Source organism: Spermophilus citellus (genome assembly GCF_964194105.1).
Source record: "Spermophilus citellus genome assembly, chromosome: 11".
NCBI lineage: Eukaryota > Metazoa > Chordata > Mammalia > Rodentia > Sciuridae > Spermophilus > Spermophilus citellus.
The window spans coordinates 63,514,105-63,534,840 of record NC_138192.1 but is presented as its reverse complement, the minus strand read 5'-3'; the positions used below and the strand labels follow the sequence as shown (position 1 = coordinate 63,534,840).

At 41.2% G+C, this 20,736-nt stretch overlaps 1 protein-coding gene across 5 annotated transcripts in view; it reads right to left on the bottom strand.

Moving 5' to 3' along the window:
* The window catches only part of TANC1 (tetratricopeptide repeat, ankyrin repeat and coiled-coil containing 1), a 233,612-nt gene that overhangs the window by 79,838 nt on the left and 133,038 nt on the right, over positions 1-20,736 (bottom strand). For 4 of the 5 annotated variants that reach the window (XM_081260654.1, XM_081260655.1, XM_081260656.1 and 1 more), the window contains one exon: positions 7,834-7,938. The exons of the other annotated variant lie outside the window; for it this stretch is intronic. In XM_081260654.1, coding sequence (XP_081116780.1) covers positions 7,834-7,938 — 105 coding nt within the window. The remainder of the gene's footprint in view (positions 1-7,833; positions 7,939-20,736) is intronic. 5 annotated transcript variants of the gene reach the window in all.

Here is a 20,736-nt window from a genome sequence, read left to right as displayed (position 1 = left end):
TTATAATCTTTCTGACCCAAGTAGCTTTTTCTGAACTCAGTATTCCAAGACAATAAATTCCCTCCTTTTGTTGATTGCCAAACTGTCTCAATTTGGCTCAGACTGCTTCATTTACCATCTAATGATCCCCTCTTCTTAAAACCAGATTCTGTTAGAACTGTGCAGGTCCCTGGAGGCCAGTGGTCACTCCATAAAGAAGACCTCTTCACCCTTATCCTCCACATACTCCACAGAGCACTGGGCATCATGGACAACATCTGGCTACTTCCTATCTATGTGACCTTGAACAACTGACTAATGCCAGTCTTCCAAAATAGTAGATGTTAAAATTTATCATTTCTTCTTTCAAAGTATCTCACTTAGCTCTAAATGCCCATCCTCTCAAGTGTAGGTAACTTGTAAAGTTTGGATCAATTTTCTTATCTCTATTTTTATGGTCTTCCTCTCTTCTAAGCCAGCAGATTCTCAAACATTTTGACATCAGGATTCACTCCCTAAAATTAGAGGACTTCAATGAGCTTCAGTTTATAACAATTATATCTATTGATATTTATCATAGTAGAAATTAAAAATATGAATTTTTAAAATGTAAGTTCATTTTAAAATAAAACCTATGACAAGTTAATTAACATTTTAATAAAAACAACTATACTTCCAATTTAAAAAGTCAGAAAGAATGACGTTATTCTACCTTTTCACAAATATCTTTACTATTTGATTTAATAGAAAACTGGTAGAGTCTTAGTCTGTTTCTGCACTCATTCTGTTGGGATATGTTTTTGTTTTGATGCTGGGAACTGAACCCAGAGCTTCTTGAGCACTCTACCACTGAGCTATACCCCAGATTGTTTTGTATCTTAAATGAATCTTGCTGGAAGAGATGGCACATATTTGTATCTCAGGGAGGGAGGCTAAGGCAGGAGGATTCCAAGTTCAAGGCCAGACTGGACAACTTTACAATATCCTATCTCAAAATTAAAAATAAAAAGGACCACCCTTGGGTTCAATCCCCAGTACTATGAAAAATAAATAAATGGATCTTCTATCCATGTAAGATTTTATAACATCCTACTTTGGACCAATTGGAAAATGTTGATTTTGAAGATCTTAAAAATGTTCACTCATTTCATTATACAGTATCAAAATATCATATTCATTAATATTATCACAAATCTTAACTGAAATGTCTTGGGAAGCCATCAAGCTCAACATATCAGATGCAAATTTCTCCAAAAACCTAATTTTCATTTAAAAGGTCAAGTTTTAGCATTGACAACTAATCTTGTGAAGTGTTTTTATTTTTTTTTTTTTTAATTGAAGTGACAGGCTCATTTCATTCCTTTTGAAGAAAATGTGTGACAAGCGCTCAATTCTGAATAGCCATAGTTTGCCAGTGATTACATCAAATAAAAATGATGTTCCATTTAAAATGTGGCTAGTTCAGCTTGCAATTCAAACAATCACACAATGCTCTGCCTCGAGACACCTATCACACTTCAGCATGCAGCGGAAATGCTTTATGCAGACTTCCCACTTCACTGCACAGAATATTAAAAAGATAGGTATTCAAGGGTCAAGATTTAATAACATTCATTATTTTTAGTGCTTTGTCAAGGACATTCTTCAGTGAATTATCATGTCTGATGCAAGTACATGGCAGTGAAAAATACCATGACTAGGTAGTTGGTGCCCCTGCCTTGAAGAGCAGGTATTGCAAGTTTTACTACTGATTTTGATTATTATAAAAAGAGTTTGACCTCACAAATCCCTGACAGAATCTTGGGGGCACCTTAGAATTCCACAGCCTATATTTGGAGAAGCTCTGCTTGAAGTATAAATTATGTTAAAGCAAATCCCTTTTCTTAAAAATCAATAAAAACTATAGCCACACACAGCCCTTGCCTGGCTAATCTTTCATGCTCCCCCTATCTACCTACTGAACTTCTTGAGATTAAAAGAAGGGACTATGCTCACCAATTCTACTTCCTCATCATGTATCTATGTAACTTCAACTCATTTACCTTCCCAGTGTTCCTGAAACGGCCCTACTAAGCATATAATTTTTTTATTCTCCTTTTTAAATCGTACATCCTCTCTTTTGATTTTCTGACCTTGCAAACTCTGTGCTGTAAGAGAGAAAGTAGAAATTGTCATTAAAGATGGAGAGAAAACCCATGGTCACAGGTCTTATGGGTGGGTGACTTCTACCTCTCTTGCAGGTGCTTCTTCCAGTTCTTATTCATAGCTTGTAAATAAAAAAAACAATGTTTCTTAGTCTTCTTCTCTCAAAAGATACTAGATCTTCTTCCCTAGTCTAACTGATCTCACCCTCTTACCTCTGAGCAAATGGCTACCAGTTTACATGCTGAGTGAGCTCCTTCTTGAAGCCCAGTTTGATTCCAGCCACGGGCTGGACACTCTAGTCTCGATGTTCCACCAGCACCTGAAGTCCACACACCTGAAACTGAACTCAAACCAAACCCTGAGACCCCTTCCTCCAATGTCCTCTTAGTGTAGCCACAGGGGTTGTCACCTTTGTCACTATGGCTCCCAGCTCCTCGCAACCTCAACAGTCTCCCTATTCATCCTCTTTTCTCCTGACCCTGGTCCATTGTGAGGCTTTATTTATTCTCTCATTTAATCACTGAGCTCGTTTTCTTATCATTGTCCCTGACCTTAGTCTCTTCCTACCCCCTTCCATCCGACTTTGTTGCCAAAAATCTATGGTCAAATGTTCGTGGGTATTCCTTCTCCCCAGATTTCTAAAATAAAATCCTAACCCACAGGGTGATGATATTAGAAAGTGGGGCCTTCAGGAGGCTATGCCCTTACGAATGGGATTAGTCCTTGATAAAGGAGGGTCTTGTGGCCCCTTCCATCCTGTGAGGTTATGAACAGACGCCTGTCTCTGAACCAGGAAGTTGGCCCTCATCAGACATGAAATCTACAGACACCTCAATTTTTACTTCTTGAGCTCCTGGACTGTGAGAAATCAATTTCTGATGTCTATAAACCACCTTGCTATGGTTGTTTAGTTAGAGCAGCCTGAATGGACTGATACCCGGTACATCTTAAAGCATGGCACCAATTAAGTCTTCCTCATGCTCAAAATCTCTATCTGCTGAACTCTCAATTTATCACACACCTCACATTAGTATTTCCTCCTTTGAATTAGTCACTCTGTAGGCAGGTCTTTACTCCCCCCACCAGATACTAAGGCTCAGTGAAGAAAGGACCAACACTTGAAGACTCCCCCGCCCCCCAGTACTGGGGAGTGAATCCAGGGGTATTCTACCACTAAGCCACATCCCTTGTTTATTTTGAGACAGGGTCTCGTTGTGTTGCAGAGGCTGGTCTTGATCTTGCAATCTTCCCGCCTCTGGAGTTACTGGGATCACAGGCACTTAGCTTAATAACTCATCGTTTTTTTAACAATTTTTTTTTTAGTTAAATGAACACAATACCTTTATTTTGTTTATTTCTATGGAGTGCCGGGGAATGAACTCAGTCCTCACGCATGCTAGGCAAGTGCTCTACCACTGAGCCCCAACCCAGGCCCTTGACAACTCATCTTAAATAGCATCTGGTATACTGCCTTTCACAGCTTAAACATTCAATTAATATTGCCAGACATTGTATTGCACCCCTGTAACACAGAGACACGAGAGGCGGAGACAGGAAGATTCAAAGCCAAATTCAAAGCCAGCCTTGGCAACTTAGCAAGATCTTGTCTCAAAATAAAAAATAAAAAGGGCAGGGAGTGGACAAACTTATGTCCTTATTTGAAACATCTAGTCTTTTTAAATATTTAGAAGTGCATAGACTATGTTAAAAGTAGAGGTAGTAAATAAAACATTTGTAGATTAAAGGGGAAAAAAAGGCTGGAGATGTAACACAGCAATAAAGACCCTGGATTCAATTCCCAGTACAAAAATATTTTTTAAAAAATATTTATTGAAGGTAATGTAGAATGAATGGCTTCTCCACCTCTAGCCCCTCTCCCACTGGACACATACCAAGCATGCCCACTTCTAAACTCTCATCTAACTAAATCTTATGCAGCCATTAGTTAAATGGTGCGTCACCATTTTAAGAAGCTGAAAATTAAAGATAAAGCAGAATTAAGGCTACCTTTTGGGAAAGGAAAGATAAAATGATCAGAGGAAATACACAATTATGTTTTATTTCTTAACTAGGTGATGGGCTGATAAATGCCATTATTCTTTATACCTCTTTCATTCTCTACATCTTTGAATGTCTGAAATAGTAACCAATGAAATATTTAAACATTATCTAAAAGACCCCCTTTTCTACATTTAGTTATTCTGTTGTTTCATGTGGGTCAATTTCATTTGCTAACCAGACTACCAGGGAAAAAAAAAAAAAGTTTCGTCATATTCTGAGATTGATCTTCAATGAGCAATGACTCATGAGATTAAAAACTTTCTCACCCCTCCCCATCAAAGCTTGCTCAAGTTGCTAATGATATATTAAAGCAACCCTAAGTGAATATGGATGGTTGTCCTTAATTCAAAGAAATAAAGTTGTGAGTCCTAATTTGGGTTTTTTTTCCTTTCCATTAAGGCAGAGGTATTGTTTGGGGGGTAAATGACATATCCCCACAAAAAGTAATATGTTATTTTAATTGACAGCAAGCTTATTTATAAAGAACCTATCTTACGTGACACATAGCTTTTTAGGACCATTAAACAGGAGAAAAAAAAAAAGAGGAGGATTTGTATTGTATTTAAGACTTCATTAAGTCAATCTTTTTTTTTTTAATGTCCAGAGTAGAAAATTCTGTGTTTCAAAAATATGTAAAAATACTGAAGCTGAGTGCAATGGCACATTCCTATAATCCCAGGAATTCAGAGGTTGGGGTAGGAAGATTGTAAGTTCAAGGCCAACCCTCAGCAATTTAATGAGACCCTATCTCCAAATAAAAAGTAAAAATGACTGGAGATGTAGCCCAGTGTTAAAGTACCCCTCAGTTCAATCCCCAGTACCAAAAGAATAAAAATACTAAATATGGTAGCATGTTTTTTCCTAAAGATGTATCCAGGTGAATGCAAACGTCAATACACAGTTTCTTCGCTTTCCAAAAACAACAAAAATTTTAAAACACAGGTCATGTAATTGAACCCACTTTCCAGATGGCTAAACTAACACACAAATTACACAACAAAAGTACTTATAAGTTAATCAACAAATCTTAAGTGCTCAGTGGTTTTGTTTTACTTCCATTTAAATTTCATACAACCAAGAATTAAGAATTGATATAGCTACATGGCCAACAAAGCAAAAGTGAGACAACACAGTCTGAAAAGACTATTTCAAATATTTAGGAGTAACTTGATATTTCACAAATCTACATGAAAGCAGACATTTCACAAGGCGCTGTTGTCCACAGTCTGGTGAATACTGACATGCTATTATTAACAGCACCCGGAAGTGTCAGAGAGACTTAAATAAGAATACCCAAAGGAAGTATGGGAAGCAGAAGTCCAAATTTTAAAGTGAAACTTAGGAGACAATGCTGGTCCCAAACCTTAGAGTTTGCCCATCATGTGTCTGTACATGACTAGGCTTAATAAACTCAATTAGTTTTAGCTCCGAAGCCTCTCCTTTAGGTTCAATGAACTGTGCATAAAATTTACATTTTAATATGGCAGTCTTCATTCCATGAACTGTAAAAGATTCCATGAGGGTTACAAAGCACATCACCCTTTGCTAACTGTCAAGTTCAATTCTGTTGGGCAACCATCACCACCTCACCAACTGAGTAGCTACTACAGCTCATACCAGCACCAGGGCTATCTTCACACAGGTCGTGTGCCCATAATCATGAACCACCCCTAAATCCACACTAAAAGAAATGAAAATGTACCACGTTTCTTAATCGGAGCCCAAATGGAAACCTCAGGTCCTATATGTGCAGCCTGTGTATGGCGTTAATTCTGGCCGCCAGGGTCCTGAAGAGGCTGAGTAAGAGAGCTCAGGTCTCAGGAGTGAGCACACATGCAAATTTTGGCCACTCCAGCCAGGCCAATAGCTGCTCTTGAATTTAGCTCGGACCACAGCCAAGCCCAAGAACACCTCCTCTTGCCAAGAAAGGTGGCCAATTCTGCCTTGGGCAAGGGGAGAAAAGTTGACAATGGTAACTATTTATAACCTTCTTTCCTAGCGCCATAAAAATCCTAACTCTCTCTCCCACTCATGCCTTAGGAGTGCCCTACACAGAAATCCCAACAACATTCTCAGTCATGGAGGAGGAAGTCATACTATGGTGTCTTGGCCAGTCACAACACCAGCACCATGATCTGCTAGGGTTGCAATGACTTGACAGGCAGGTGGGGATGAGGGGTAGGGGTGGCAGGCTTAATCTGAAATGTGAACTCAGCTCAGGAAGTTCAATGACAGATATTCACATTAGGAGTTGATTTTTGTTTTCCTTTTCACACACAAAACAGAAATGACAGAACAGGTGGTCTGCACACGCAAATGTACATCCAAAAGAGACTTTTTTTTAATCAGTCACGGCTGTCCTAACTGGACACCACAGTAGATTCTCTACCTTCTCACACACACCCAGTGCCACGCCCTGCTCTGCCCAAATCAGTGGCAAGAGCCTCTTCTACCACACAACTGGGGCCTGGCCAGAAAGGACAAGGGCGGACTTCATGCCAGGATGCTTACAACAGCACCTCTTGCTGGACCAGCGTGCCCATGCCATTTCCTCCTCCACCCATTCCAAACTTCCTGATTCCAGCTTCTGCCAACACCCCCCTTTCAGCTCATTTTGAGCTCTCTTTTCACCACCACACCACTCCACTCCACTCTCCTACCACATCCTACTTCCTGCCATACATCATAGAAACACAAAACACACATGCAAGTTGAAACACAGAAGGGCTGTCCCCTTCAAACAATGGGGCTGAGAAGGGGATCTGGTATTTCAAAGTGGAAACATGGATGCATTTTCTTTCCTAAGTTTTCTTTGAGCATTACTGCATAAATTTGTGTCCACTCTCGGGGCAAAATTAGCTTCTGTAAATAGGACAAGAATCTTAACCTCTTGTTTCTTCAGGAAAATGATGTAAAATCCAAACACCCAAATTGAAGTCTATAGAGTTGTGAGATGCAAACTCCTCAGAAAAGTACACAGAAGTAAATCTTGAATTGGCTTAAAAAATAAAGAATTATTAACGAAAGTACAGCATGCTACAAGCTCACAGTGCCTGTTATGCTTATTTTGGGATTTAGACAAAGAAACCAAACCTCCCCCCCCCTGCCACCCCCACTCCAAAAATAAAATGTCTTCATGAAAAGGTTTCAATCAATTTGGATTTTTATTTTTTATTTATTTATTTTTGTCCCTACATCTACATCACCTAAAGAAAACTTTCAGAGATTAAAAAATATATACAGGCTTTTGAAAGTTACCAAATTCCCTTAAGAAAGCTATGATAAGCTTTGCGTGAGTTTCAGCTTTTCAGCTAAAGCCTGGTGCTGAATATTCTGAAATGGTAAAGTATTAACAAGACATCTTGCTGTCTACTGGCTGACTTTTCATGTTCCCCAAACTCAGAGGAAACAAGACCCAACCCTTAATGCACGTACAACCACTCAACTATTGTCACCCTGCATATATAATTCCAAGAATTTACACCAGCCAAGTAGATCTCTATAAACTGCCCGAGGAAAACATCCTCCCAAATACATTCAGTGCAGTGCAGTGTTCCAGCAGGGGCACTCCGGGTTCCCTCAGACACGGAGAGCCCTTCCAGACAGTCTTAAGGGAGGAGGGAGAAGTCACTGAAAACATGTCCTTACCATTCTCACTTGGCTCTGTGGGCTTGGACACTTCTCGGAACGGGATTATAACTGTATCTCCAGGCACCCTGGGGCTTTCCACATACTTGGGCTTCCTGACGGGACCTGCAGTGGGAAAGATCTAAGTGTGGCTAATTTTTTCCAGATGCAAACAAAGCTTCAGAACATACAGCGTGTGTCCTTACCAAGACCCAAATATGCTAAGGGAAGAGCCGGCCTCCTCCCTTCCCATGAACACACACACAGTTCAGAGCAGATGCGGGATCATCCAGTCTGGGCTGCTGAACAGGGTAAGCTCAGCTTGGAGACTGTAAACTCTGGCAAAAACGAAACCTGGTCCCCCCACTCTGAAGTCTCTACAGCTGTCTTCACTGTGTGTCAAGGAGGTGATTTTGACATGTCCAAACCTGGATAGCCTGTGGTGAAGGTTTTATGGGTTTCATATTATATATACACACACACACACACACACACACACACACACCATTTTCCTCTAACTGGGATGAAGATGATTTCATTGCTTGGTATCTCCAAAGTTGGAAGGCAAAGACTACAAACAGCCAGCTGTAATATCAACAGGCTCTGTGCAGCCGTTGCGTGAAGGCATCTTATCAGGCTGGTGACTCACAGTGACTGTGAGGGGCCCACAAGATGAGACTTTCTGGCGGCTGAAAGAGCTACCTCTGAATGGCCAGACAGTCAGACTAGCTACAGCTCAGGACACAAGAGAAACTGAGGGTCTCATCTCCCCATGGCCCCACCTTATCAGCAGAAGATCTGAATTCTTAATAAGACCAGAAGGAGCCCTCAACTCATTGCTGCTGGAAAGGGACAAGGATGAAGACCTTTACAAAACAGTTCGGCACAGAAGGTTACACAGAGTCACCACACAGCCAGCAATTCCACTCCTGTGTGAATATATGTTCACACTTGTACACATACATTCATAGTGGCATTATTTGAAATAGCCAGAGGCCCACTGACTGATGAAACAGGATGTGTATAGCCACACACTGGAATACTGTTGGGAAATAAAAGGAATGAAGCACCCATTCATGCTGTGACATGAAACCTAAAAATTATGCTAAATGAAAGAAGCCAGGCACCAAAGACCACCTAGTATATGATTCTGCTCATGTGTGATGTCGGGAAGAGGCAAACCTATAGAAATGAAAGGCTTGAGTGTTCGCCTGAGGTTGATTGAGGATGCGCTGGCTCCTGGGGGGATGACAAAGGGAATGCTTTTGGGAATAATACAATGTTCTAAAATTAAATTGTGGCAATCATTTATATAACTTTGTGAACATGATAAAAACTGCACTGTATACTTTTAAGTGGATGAATTATATGTGAATTGTATGGTATATGAGTCATACCTAATTAAAACAGCTTAAAAAGCCAAAAGAATTCCCAGATTCTATCTGCTTCTTCCAAATACGATATTCCTTTCTGATCCAGAAACACCCACTTGACTCTGTGGTTGCCTTATAATTTTAACAAGGCCACAGTGATAGAAACATTTTGCATCACTAAGAGGAATGGGTGATGGAAAGAGGTCCAGGGAGGGGTCTGTGGCTCTGCCCTCTGTGCAGCCCTGAGCTACTGTGTGGACATCCCAGGGTTCTTCTCCATCCTCACACAGTGAAGAGGCGACATGGACAGGCTGAGCATCCTTCTATCTCAAACACCAGGTACATCTGTGAGCTTCTGTTGAAATTATAGTTTATGGTGAGAGATGCTGCCATCTAAAGGTTTATTGCAAAAGCATATACACTACTCAAAAAATAATCCAATTCCCAGCCAGTGATAATGTAGCCTATTTAAAGATGCAGCACATTATCAAAGAGGTTGCTTCACAAATAAGGATGCTATTTCTAACTTCAGAAACCATGATTTTTAAATGACTAATGTAGTATTAATCAAGAATCTGTCTTCATAATTTATTTAACCCCATCAGAGAGGAAATTTCTTTTAAGGTTAATGGAATGGTTACAGAGGGTAGGGGAAAATACGTTCTAAGTGGGGAATGGAAACTCTGCCTCAGTATCCAGATGTTATCTAAAACACGCATATATCCACATATAAATATGCATGGGGGAATTTGCTATGGAATTTTCTATGGAAGAGACAGACCCAGGAAAAGGCCTGAGCAGGACAGAAAAACAGAACCAGTAAATATACAAAGGTGTACCATGTGCAACTTTGGTTTGTACTATGCACACCTTTGTTTCCCTTCTTCTTCCATTTAAAGGAGACAGGGGATGTAAAGTCCTTTATGGTCTGAAGACTACAACCAGTGTCATACTTACTGCTCTAGAGATACAGGTAGAGCTCACCTGCACTCTTCAGGATGGAGACAACAGCAAATCCAAAGAGATCTGCTTCCAGGCTTCAACCTATCACCCAATGCATCCTTCAAAAATATACTCTTATAGTAAATACTTTTGGGGGGGTACTAGGTAAAGGAGCACTTTATCACTGAGCTACACCCCCAGCTTTATTTTTTATTTTGAGATAGGATCACTAAGTTGCTAAGACTGGCCTTACACATGCTATCCTCTTGCCTCAGCCTCCCCATCACTGGGATTTCAAATGTGTGCCACCACATCTGGCTAGTAAGTACTTTCTTAAAAATATAGGCTATTTTATATGAAAATACACAATGGTTATTATGAATAGCTGGAACATGGAACGCAGAGCCTTCAGAAAGCATCCATGCCTGTCCATCTAATCGTCTGTGATGGTTCTACTCAGAGGCAAGCACTAAGAAAGGCTGCACACCAAGGAGTCAGGACTTTGAGAGCAGTGATTCTGGACTTGGACAGACCGAAGTTCAAATACTGTCCCATCCCCACCTCAGCATCCCCTTATTCAGGCCTTAGTATGTTGCAGAGTTAAAGACAAGAATGTGAGCCTTCCACAAAAAGGGGAAAATTCATGAGGTCATAGACCAGGCCAATCTGGTTTCCATGCATATTAAATAATAAATAACACCCGACAGCAAAAGAGAGCCAGAGTAGACCAAAGTAAATAAAACATGCATTCACTGGTCTCACAAGACCCAGCACTTAAATGCATTTTTCCATCCATTCCTAGTAACTTTGGGAGAAGAGTATAATTTCCCCCATTTTTAGGTCAGGAAATTGAGGTTTGAACAAGTTCAACAATTTGCTCAAGGCCCACATATAGCAAATCAGGAAGGAATTCAAATGATGGTCTGTGCAGTTTTGAAGTCCACGCAATAAACCCCAACTCAGCACTTAAAACACTACGAAATCTAGATTAAACATAACAATTCCAGAAAAACCCAGAGCTCTGGAACCTTCCACCACCCAGTCATCCAAAGATCCTGGCTGTTTAGGCAAGCAAATCTTTTCTCCATCCTACTTGTCTCCAATCTCCCCCTAACATTTACTAGGAGTTGAAATATTATGAAGTGAATATAAACAACCGTTCTCCAACTTGAACCTTTTATTTAAATTGCTTTTCACCAAGAGCTGAACCTAAAATGCTATAAAACAAGATAAATTTATAACCATAGAGGTTTTATTCTCCCCACTCCCCTACTGCTCATTAGAGAATCTGTGTGTACTTTGCATGAAACAGAGCAGATGAACACTCCTTTGCCTCTGCTCCCTCCTGAACCACCACTGAAGCTGCAATAAAGGGATTTAAGAGAGACTGGTGGAAAAAGAAGACGGCCACAGGCAAGAAACAGACCTCTGAAAGTGGGAAGCAGATTGCCAATGAGTAGGGGACCAAGCAAAGCACAAAAGCTGCGTGCTGGGGAAGTGGTGCTGGGGGCTGGCGCAGGCCTGGGGCCCTGTGAAGGCCTACAGGCTAGGCCAATATATTAAAGGAAAAGTCAGACCCCCACAGTCTCTTCCCAAGACAAGAGCATTTGCGCTGTCATCCTAGAGGCTGAGTTTATTCTTCGGAAAGGCTGAATTTTAAGACCATGAAGACTCAAGAACTAAACTGGAAAAGTAGGATTAACAAAAACTCTGTGCACAGGCTGGTGGGCCCACCCAAGATGCTTGCATCCCCCTGCTGCCCACACAGCTGTGGGAACAGACAGTCGAGTTTATACAACAAGGTTGGAAGAGACTGGAGGATTCCCCTCTGGGGAAATACAGCAAGAGAACAGATCTGTCAATGATTACACAGACACCACCCCCCCCCCCCAAAAAAAAAAAGAAAAAGAAATGGCAGACCCCTGACAGCTGTGCTATGGCATGGTCTATCTACTACACACACCCCACTCAATCAGCTTTTTAGCACACTATACTTACAGACAAATGTGGAGCCAAGGATCTCCAGATAGGCCCTAACAGGGAAAGACAGTATGACAGTAATGGAAAGAGATTCAAAAAGGGACTCTGAAGAGTCAGGAAAAAAAGAAGAAGAAACACTTCTCAGGAAGAAAAGTGGTGCTGTATCTGCTACACAAGGGTATACTGTGACGAGGGACATGCAGAATCCAGGATGTGGCCAGCAGAGCAGGCTGCAGCTGCAGAGTGAGTACACCGGAGGCCACAGTAATTAGGACCCAATGCCATCAACCAGGTGCTGATCTGACACTTAAAATGGCCATCCACCAAACCACAGTGACACTGATTCTTGTACCATCCATACAAAAAAAAAAAAAATTCCCCTAAATGAAGCAGCTACACTGCTAATCAACAGAGACCCGAACTGAAAAGCCCTTCTCCTCTAAACTCCCTTACTCAAGGAAAAGTACTAACACTTTCCACACACAGCTTTTTGTTTATTAAAACAAACAAAACCAAAACTCATCCCTTAGCATAAGCTACTTTCAAGTAAAATAATTTCCCCCCGTTTACATAAACCAAGAGTTATGAGATTAAATCTTTCAAATTAGGGTGAAGCCAGAATTAGACAGGCAGTCAGTATAGATAGGTAAATCGAGTCAGGTCGATAAAGGAGGCGATTTTGAGTGGGTCAGGGAAGTTGGAGACTGTCCTCTGAAGGACTGAAATGTTAATTCCTTCAGAGCCCTTCCTCCACCCTTATCAGGGACCTGCCCCCACTCTAGGCCTGTTGCCAGGGCAAACTGTCCCAGGAATTACCCCTCCCTACAGGGAGCCACAAGGTTATTAATTAATGTGTCCTAGCTGCTCCATCCTGCCCTTCCCCCTTCAGCCCACCTGATTCCCACCTTCTGGCCATCCCACCAAGCATTCCTGGGCCTAGTCACAGACACAGGAAGGAGAAAGATAAGGGGAAGAGGGCAGGAGAACAAAGGAAGCCTAGGACATATAAAAAGGGCAGAACACCTTGCTTCTTGGCATACCAGGATGCCAGCTATGACACCCTTCTCCCTCCGGGGGGAAGTCTATGTTACCCCTTTTAAAATAAACCCTGCTTTATATGCTTGCCTCGGCATGCTTCTCTAATGTTCAAACTTCAACATGTGAGGAAATAGGACTCCTCACTGATAACCATGGTATCAAGGGCTGGGGGTGTAGTTCAGTGGTAGAGTACCTGATGAGGATACATGAGGCCCTGGGTTCCATCCCCAGCAGAAAGAGAAAAGTTTATATATGCACACACAAAAAACAAACTTAAGAAGGGGTGAGGTGGGCACTGGGGATATAGTTTAGTGCTACAGCACCTTGTCTGGCATGTGTGAGGCCCTGGGGTTAATCTCTAGCACTGCAAGCAAACAACAACCAAAAACAAAACAGAAAAAGGAAACCCCACTTGTTTCCCATACTCAACAGAACAGAATACTGTAGAATCATTGCCCAGAAAGCATATATTCTTGCTACTCCCTAGGTTTTAAGACAAGAACAAGACAAGACTGCCAGGTATGAGGGTGAGCAGATGTGTTTCCCTTGCTGATGCCTCACCTCCCAGTCATTCCTGGGCAGCGGACCCTCAAGCGCACTGTGTCAAGCACCTTTCCCAGCTGTCCTGTGCACAGGCCCCCTGAGAGCCTTACTACACTGCAGATTCCCCCGTATAAAGTAGGGCCAGGGCCATACTCCAGTAGAAAGGATGGCCTCTAAGGAAGACCACACTAACCACCCTCCTGGTAGGTCAGAGGGGTCTGGTGGCCATGGCCAGAGCCTTGCCCAGATGATGAGGCTATATAATTAAGGGTTGTTCTTAATTATAAATTAAAACTACTTCATGTTACCCCAGATCCCTCTCTTTATCTCAATTCCCGAGTCTCCACGACCAATTCTACACTATGTGATACAGGGGAAGGGGGCTCTCAAAGTTAAAATTCAAAGGAACGAAAAATGTACTAAAAAAAATAAAGAAAAGAAAAAGAAATGTTTAACAGCCATAAACCTGCAGGTACTAAGAGGCCGTCTACAAAGGAACAGCTGCTGCCACTTCTTTAATCATAAAAAAGGGCCAGGTGTCCATTTGGAAAGAAGGGACCAGAATCTGCCCTTAGTCGTTGTTCTGCAACCTTGAAGGCTGAGCACTCTCCATTCAGCATTCTGTCTTTACATAAATCTCCAAATACACTTTCCCCAGCGGCCAGTTTTCTTACTCTTTTTGACATTTTAATCACACAGCTATTCTACTGCTTAGAAACTGCCATATAAGGAATATTTTTTTAAAGGGGGATAGTAGGAAAAAACCAAACTGGGCTTTATCTCCAGGCAATGAGTGAGAAGGGCAGGGGTTACTTTTCATTTCTGAGTATTTCAGTTAAAAATAGTTATACATATACATGCAATATTTGGGATACAGAATACCTCAGGCTACTTACAGCATTTAAAGTAGATCTTACATTTTTCACTCCATCTAGAAACTATGAAAAGTGATGCTTTAGGTTATTAATCATTTTAGGGATATTTTAGTATGTTGAACTTTCACAGTAAAGGTTCCTGTCAATTTTTTTCTGGTCTAGGTTTTCATTTCACATTGAAAAATGTTGAGAAGATGAAGAAAAGGAAAGGAGTAAGGATTTGGGGGAGAGGGAAAACTTTCTCTCTAAAGCAAATGTCATTTAATAGCCAATTCCAAATGCTAAACTGTGATAACTAGCAGATCAGAGACTTGGATTTTTTTTAAAATTTATCTTATTTTTAATTCAGTGCTGGGGATCAAACCCAGGGCTTCATGCATGCTTGACAAAGGCTCTACCACTGAGCTACATCCCCAGCCTTTTTTGAGACAGGGTCTGGTTTTCCAGTTGGCCTCAAATTTGCAATCCTCCTGCCTCTGCCTCCTGAGTAACTGGGATTATGGGCATGTGCCACCACTCTGGGTTGAGTCTTAGATTTTTAGAGCAAGATATCCAGGCAGAGCTTCTAAAGTCTGACTCCTCTCCTACTGCATCCCAAAAGAGAATGTGTGATAGGAAGACATATAATTTTAGACTGATTCAGGGAAGACCTGGCTTAATTGAGGCTTCAGGACTGGAGAACTGGTAGACTGCCCACAGATGCAAACTATTAGGGGTGACAGCCTCTTAGGAGGAATCATTCTGAGAGAAGGAGGGGCCATGACAAGGAATCAACCCAGTTGGAAAGCCTTGGCCAGAGAAGAGGGCAATTTCAAGCACAGCACAGTATCTATTACTTGGATTTCTCCTATAAGAAGCTGGGGCTGTAAATAAAAACCAAAAACGCTGCTTAAGATGGCTCTCTCTACTTCAGGGAGGGACAAAGGCAGTATTAGTCCTAGCACCAAAGACAGAGGAAAAAAAAAAAGAAAGAGAAAGAGAGATTGCTATAAGCCAGCCAGTCAGTTGTCCTTGCCACCAACTAAAAGCAGTTATGTTAATTAGCATATTTTAGATCAGAAATGGGCTTTTAAATAAGTTAAATTACTAATTTTGTTAGTTAACATTATGGTTGCTGAAAATTTGTTTTCAGTGGTGAAATTAATGGTATCTGTGATTGGTAAAGGAATTGGCTAGAAATGTCACAAACATGCTTTTGACTTTTGTATCAATCAGTTTAAAAATCTGGCAGACCCTCAGGAATATAGAGCTATAAGTAGGAATACTGCCCGAGTCTTGATAAGCAAACTGGCAGGGCCAATCTCTGATTCCTGGGAATACTTTGGTCCCTGATGAAAAATGGCAGGATAACCAGAATATTCTGCCTGCCTCAGGCAGAATCTGAGGATGTCACTCTAAGATTCTGGTCCCCTCAATATTGAGTCAAAAATCTCAGTACTGCTGGGAAGGGACTCTGCAAATGGAATTAAGACTTGAGGTTACTGATTAGCTGCCCTTAAAATAAAATTATCCTGAATTATCAGGGGGTGTCCAATGTAATTTATGAACCCTTAAAAGCAGAAGTCAGCCAAAGGAGAGAGAAGGTAGAAGGGAGAGGGAAGAGAGATTCAAATGGTGAGGATTCTGCACCCTTCTGGACTGGACACCTTGCTGGCTTTGAAGCTGAAGGAAAAAAAGCCACAAACTAAGGAATGCAGACAGTCTCTAAAAACTGAGACTGATCCCCCAGCCAATGGACAATAAGGAGAAAGTGACCTTAATTCTACAGTCCCATGGAACTCAATTCTGCCCACTTGACTGATTTGGAAGTGTCCCTTCCACTGAACCTTAAAGGAATGCAACCTGGCTTCCATCTTGACTTTGGCCTTGTGAAACTCGGAACAAAGAGCTAGCTGTACCACATCACGCCTGAACTTGTAGAGAATTTTGAGATAATAAATTTGTTTTAAACTGATACATTGTAGCAGTTTCTTAGGGCAGCAATAGAACACTCACACACTGCAATACTGTCCCAGGTACTACAGGTAAACGCTGGATGCAAGGTGCTTTCAGAGCACTCATCTCTGAAAAGGACAGAGCTGGGACTTCACCAGACACATGGAGCAGGTTGGGTGGCCGCAGGGTGGCAGTCTGATAAAGCTCCATATGGGCGAACTCAGGCTAAGCATTTTTCTCATTCATACCTGGTAGTGAGTCTATTAAGGAGGAAGCCTCTGGCCCTTACCTCCTGTAACTTTTGGTAGTAATTATAGTTTCCCATAAAGAATATAATACCTGAAACTGGTTTCATTGGGTTTATAAAAATCATACATCGAGCATCTCTAATCCAAAAATGAAAAATTAAAACTATTCCAAAATCTGGATTTTTGCAGCACAGAAATGATGTCATAAGCAAATTCTATACCTGATCTCATGTAATCAGTCAATCAAAATGCAAGTGCAAGCTGGATGCGGTGGTGCACACCTGTAACCCCAGCAGTTTGGGAGTCTGAGGCAAGAGGAACTTGAGGTCAAAGCCAGCCTCAGCAAAAGTGAGGCACCAAGCTACTCAGTGAGACCCCGTCTCTAAATAAAATACAAAATAGGGCTGAAGATTGGCTCAGTGGTTTAGTGTCCCCAAGTTCAATCCCTGTACCAAAAAAAAAGCAAGTACACTAAAAATATCATGCACAATTATCTTCAGGTTCTGTGTATATGGCTGTGTATATGGTATATGAAACAAATTTTTTGTGTTTAGCCTACTTTATTTAGATATCCCAAAGATATCTCATCATGGATATGCAAATATTACAAGCTCCAAAATCTGAAATATTTCTGGTCCCAAGCATTTCAGATTATTTCAACCTGTTTTTAACCAGTTACCCCAAAAATGGACAACCCACAAACCTTGATTTTGAGATGTTTCTGGAACAAAGATCAGAGACCTTCTTGGAATGGTGATTTCAGGGTTTCTTACTAGGGAAACCACCCATAAGGGGTAGGGCTCCTCTGTTATTCACACAAGTAGAAAATGAGCTGTATACCACATGAAGTATTGACTCCAAAGAGAGGGGTGAGGATCCTTAAGAACTTTCTTTGCCTGAGGGTTCAGACTGGTCATGCTCCACATGTGGCCCTTGGACCAGTGGCTACAGCATCACCTGGAACATGTCAGACATGCACATTCTTGGCCCCACCCCAGAACACAGATGATTCTGATGTCTATTCAAGTTTGAAAATCAAAGATTTAGCCTGACTGGGAGCTATTTAGGATCTTGCCCACACCCTGAGGAAGCCTGTGATAAAGTACCGAGACAAGATGGAAACAGCTGCCCATGGCCCAAAGCTAAGAAACTGGGCAGAGCAGCAGCAGCAAGAGAGGAAGCAGCAGCCCCGAGCACCACCAGAGGATGCAGCAGAGGCAGCGCCATTAGGAGAGCATCCTGGGAGGTGGGGAGCAGCATCTTACTCTTCCCTTTCCTACACAGGGAGTGTGACCTGAGGAAGAGAACCTTGCTCCCTTTGGGGCTTCTTTACAGCCCTTAGCACAGTGCTACGTACTCAGGGCACAAATATGTATTTCAATAAGAAAATGTTTCTTTCTACTTTTTATATACATTATACTTATTTGCTATAAACTAATCACTTCCAAAAAATTTTAATTTGCATATATTTTCTGAAATATTAATTTAGTATAGTGGCTATTATGGAAATCTGTTCTAATCTAATGCAGTCTTCCAATTCAGGCAGGAGATCTGGGAATAGAAGAGGCAAGAGAAAAAGATATGTTCCAGTCCATCCAACAATTCCCAGGAAGATCCTCCATGTCAAGACAGCAAGAGCAGAGCAATCCTGTGTCATTCATCAGCTCATTTTTATGCAGGTGTGCTCCCCACTCCTCCACCATTGTGGCCAGGTCAAGACTAGTCCGTCCTCCTTGGACAAATTTATGACTGCATACACACACACTCCAGCCCCCACCCTATATAGGAAGCCTCATGACCTATATCACAAAGAAAATGAGCATCAGAAGGAAGTATCTGAAACTTTCTTCAGTCCCATCCTCAGTCTCACGTGTACCAGTACTCATCTGGTCACATCCACCTAAACCTAATCCTCTACCTGTGCTCAGGATGCCAAGATCAAAGGCAGGAACAGGCAAGAGAGATGCAGAATCCAACTGCTTCTGTAGAGAAATATCTGAGAATTGCTGCTCTGGATAGGATTTATGGGTTTAATCAGATTAGCCATGGATATTAGTTACAACCTACCTACCTAGGTTGCACTGAGACCATTAACAGGGCCCACCTTGGACAATGAGCTACCAGTGCACATGCAAGCAGGAAGTAAGCTCCATACTGCATGAAGTAACTAAATCCAAAAAGAATCCTGCCTCTTTGATTAGTTAAAAAAAATTTCCATTTTTTTATGGTTAAAACAAACAAAATATTATAAAATGGCTGGTGAAGATGAAGAGCAACTGGAACGCTCATATTGCTTTGTAGGAATACAAAATGGTACAACTGCTTTGAAAAATAGTTGGCATTTTCATATAAAGTTAGACACACTGCATGGTGCTGCCAATTCCACTCCTAGGTACTGACCCAAGAGAAATGAAAACTTAAGCTTATTTAAAAAAACCTTGCATATACATATTTATAGCAACTTTATTCAGTAATTCCAAACTGGAAACTACCCAAATGTCTTTCAACTGGTGAATGAATAAGTTATGGGGTGACACCTAGTTGTAGTAAGGCCTTAAGTGTCAAGTCCAAGGCAAATATCTCTAACCCCTTGAGAAGCCAGCCCCAGCATCAATCATCTCTTCAGAGTTTGATAAAAGCTTTAATTATCTTTCTGAAAGTGTACAGAGTCTTGATTAACTTTCAATTACTATTTTACAACTCTATAAAAAAAATCACAGAAAATTCAGCAATGCAAATTAATTTTGTCTGTCAGAGAACATGAATCTCTACAATACGAAATTCTCAGGTAAGCCGTTCTTAGCATCTTATGGGTTTCCTCATTGATTAATGAATTGTGTTTTTGCCTTTTGAAAATTATACACCAGTACTCCATTGCCTTAGACATTTTCTGGTACAGCCAATGAAAGGTAAGTGAGTGCTGGGATTTTAGGAAGACTGTTTAAAGAAAGCTGACCCCGCTGGAAGAAGCCCCATTTTGCTCTTCTTTTCTCCTTTTGGCAGGGAATGTGGACATGCAGCCATGTCCTCTACCAATGTGATCTTGTGATAAAAAAACTGTGGCAGACAGATGGAATGGGTCCTAAACATATGTCCATGACCTCATCTCAGAAACATGCAGCTACTTGATTTGGAAAGACAGTCTGTAGCTATGATGAAATTAATGACCTTGAGATGAGGGAACCATCCTAGATTGTGCAGGTAGGCCCCAAAGGCCATCGCACATATCTTTATTAGACAAAGGAGAGAAATCAGACCATCGCACAGAAAAAAAGGTGACAATGTGAAGATAAAGTAGAGAATGGGGTGATACTGCAACCAATCAGGAGGCAAGGAAAGGATTCTACCCAAAGCCTCAAATGCCAGGGAACCTGCTGACACTTGATTTTGGCTTCTGGTCTCCAGAACTGGGGGAGAACAGAGTTCTACTGTTTTAAGCCACCAAAGGTGTAATAACTTGCTACAGCAGCCCCAAGAAACAAACATGGATGATGAGCTCTAAGATGTGGGCTTGGGTCCCTGACAACTTGAAGTGACCAAGGCTACCTCCCCTTACCTCCAGACTGCTGACCACAGGGAGCAATAAATGTTCATCTTGTCTAAACTACTATGTAGTTGGCTGTTCTTTACTTGCAGCCAAACTTAATCGTAACATGTAACATGAATTACTAGCACAAACCTCACCTTGCCTGGGTTCATGTGTCTTACTGGTCATCCTAAAACCCAAGCTAGGTTTATAACAGGAGCTAAAATAAAGTAAACCCAAAGTATTGACACAACTGTGCTATATTTAGGAATAACATTTCATCTCCGGTAGAATCAGAGAGTCTATTTAGTAGAGAAATTTTAACTTTTTAAAAATGTGGCATATTGGAATAGCTGACAGTAGCCTCTGGTCCCAATTTTAATAATGTAATTTTTAGCTTTAAGTGAAATTTATGTTAAATGACTTTAAATAAATTTATAAATACAGAATTGTAAATTGAACTT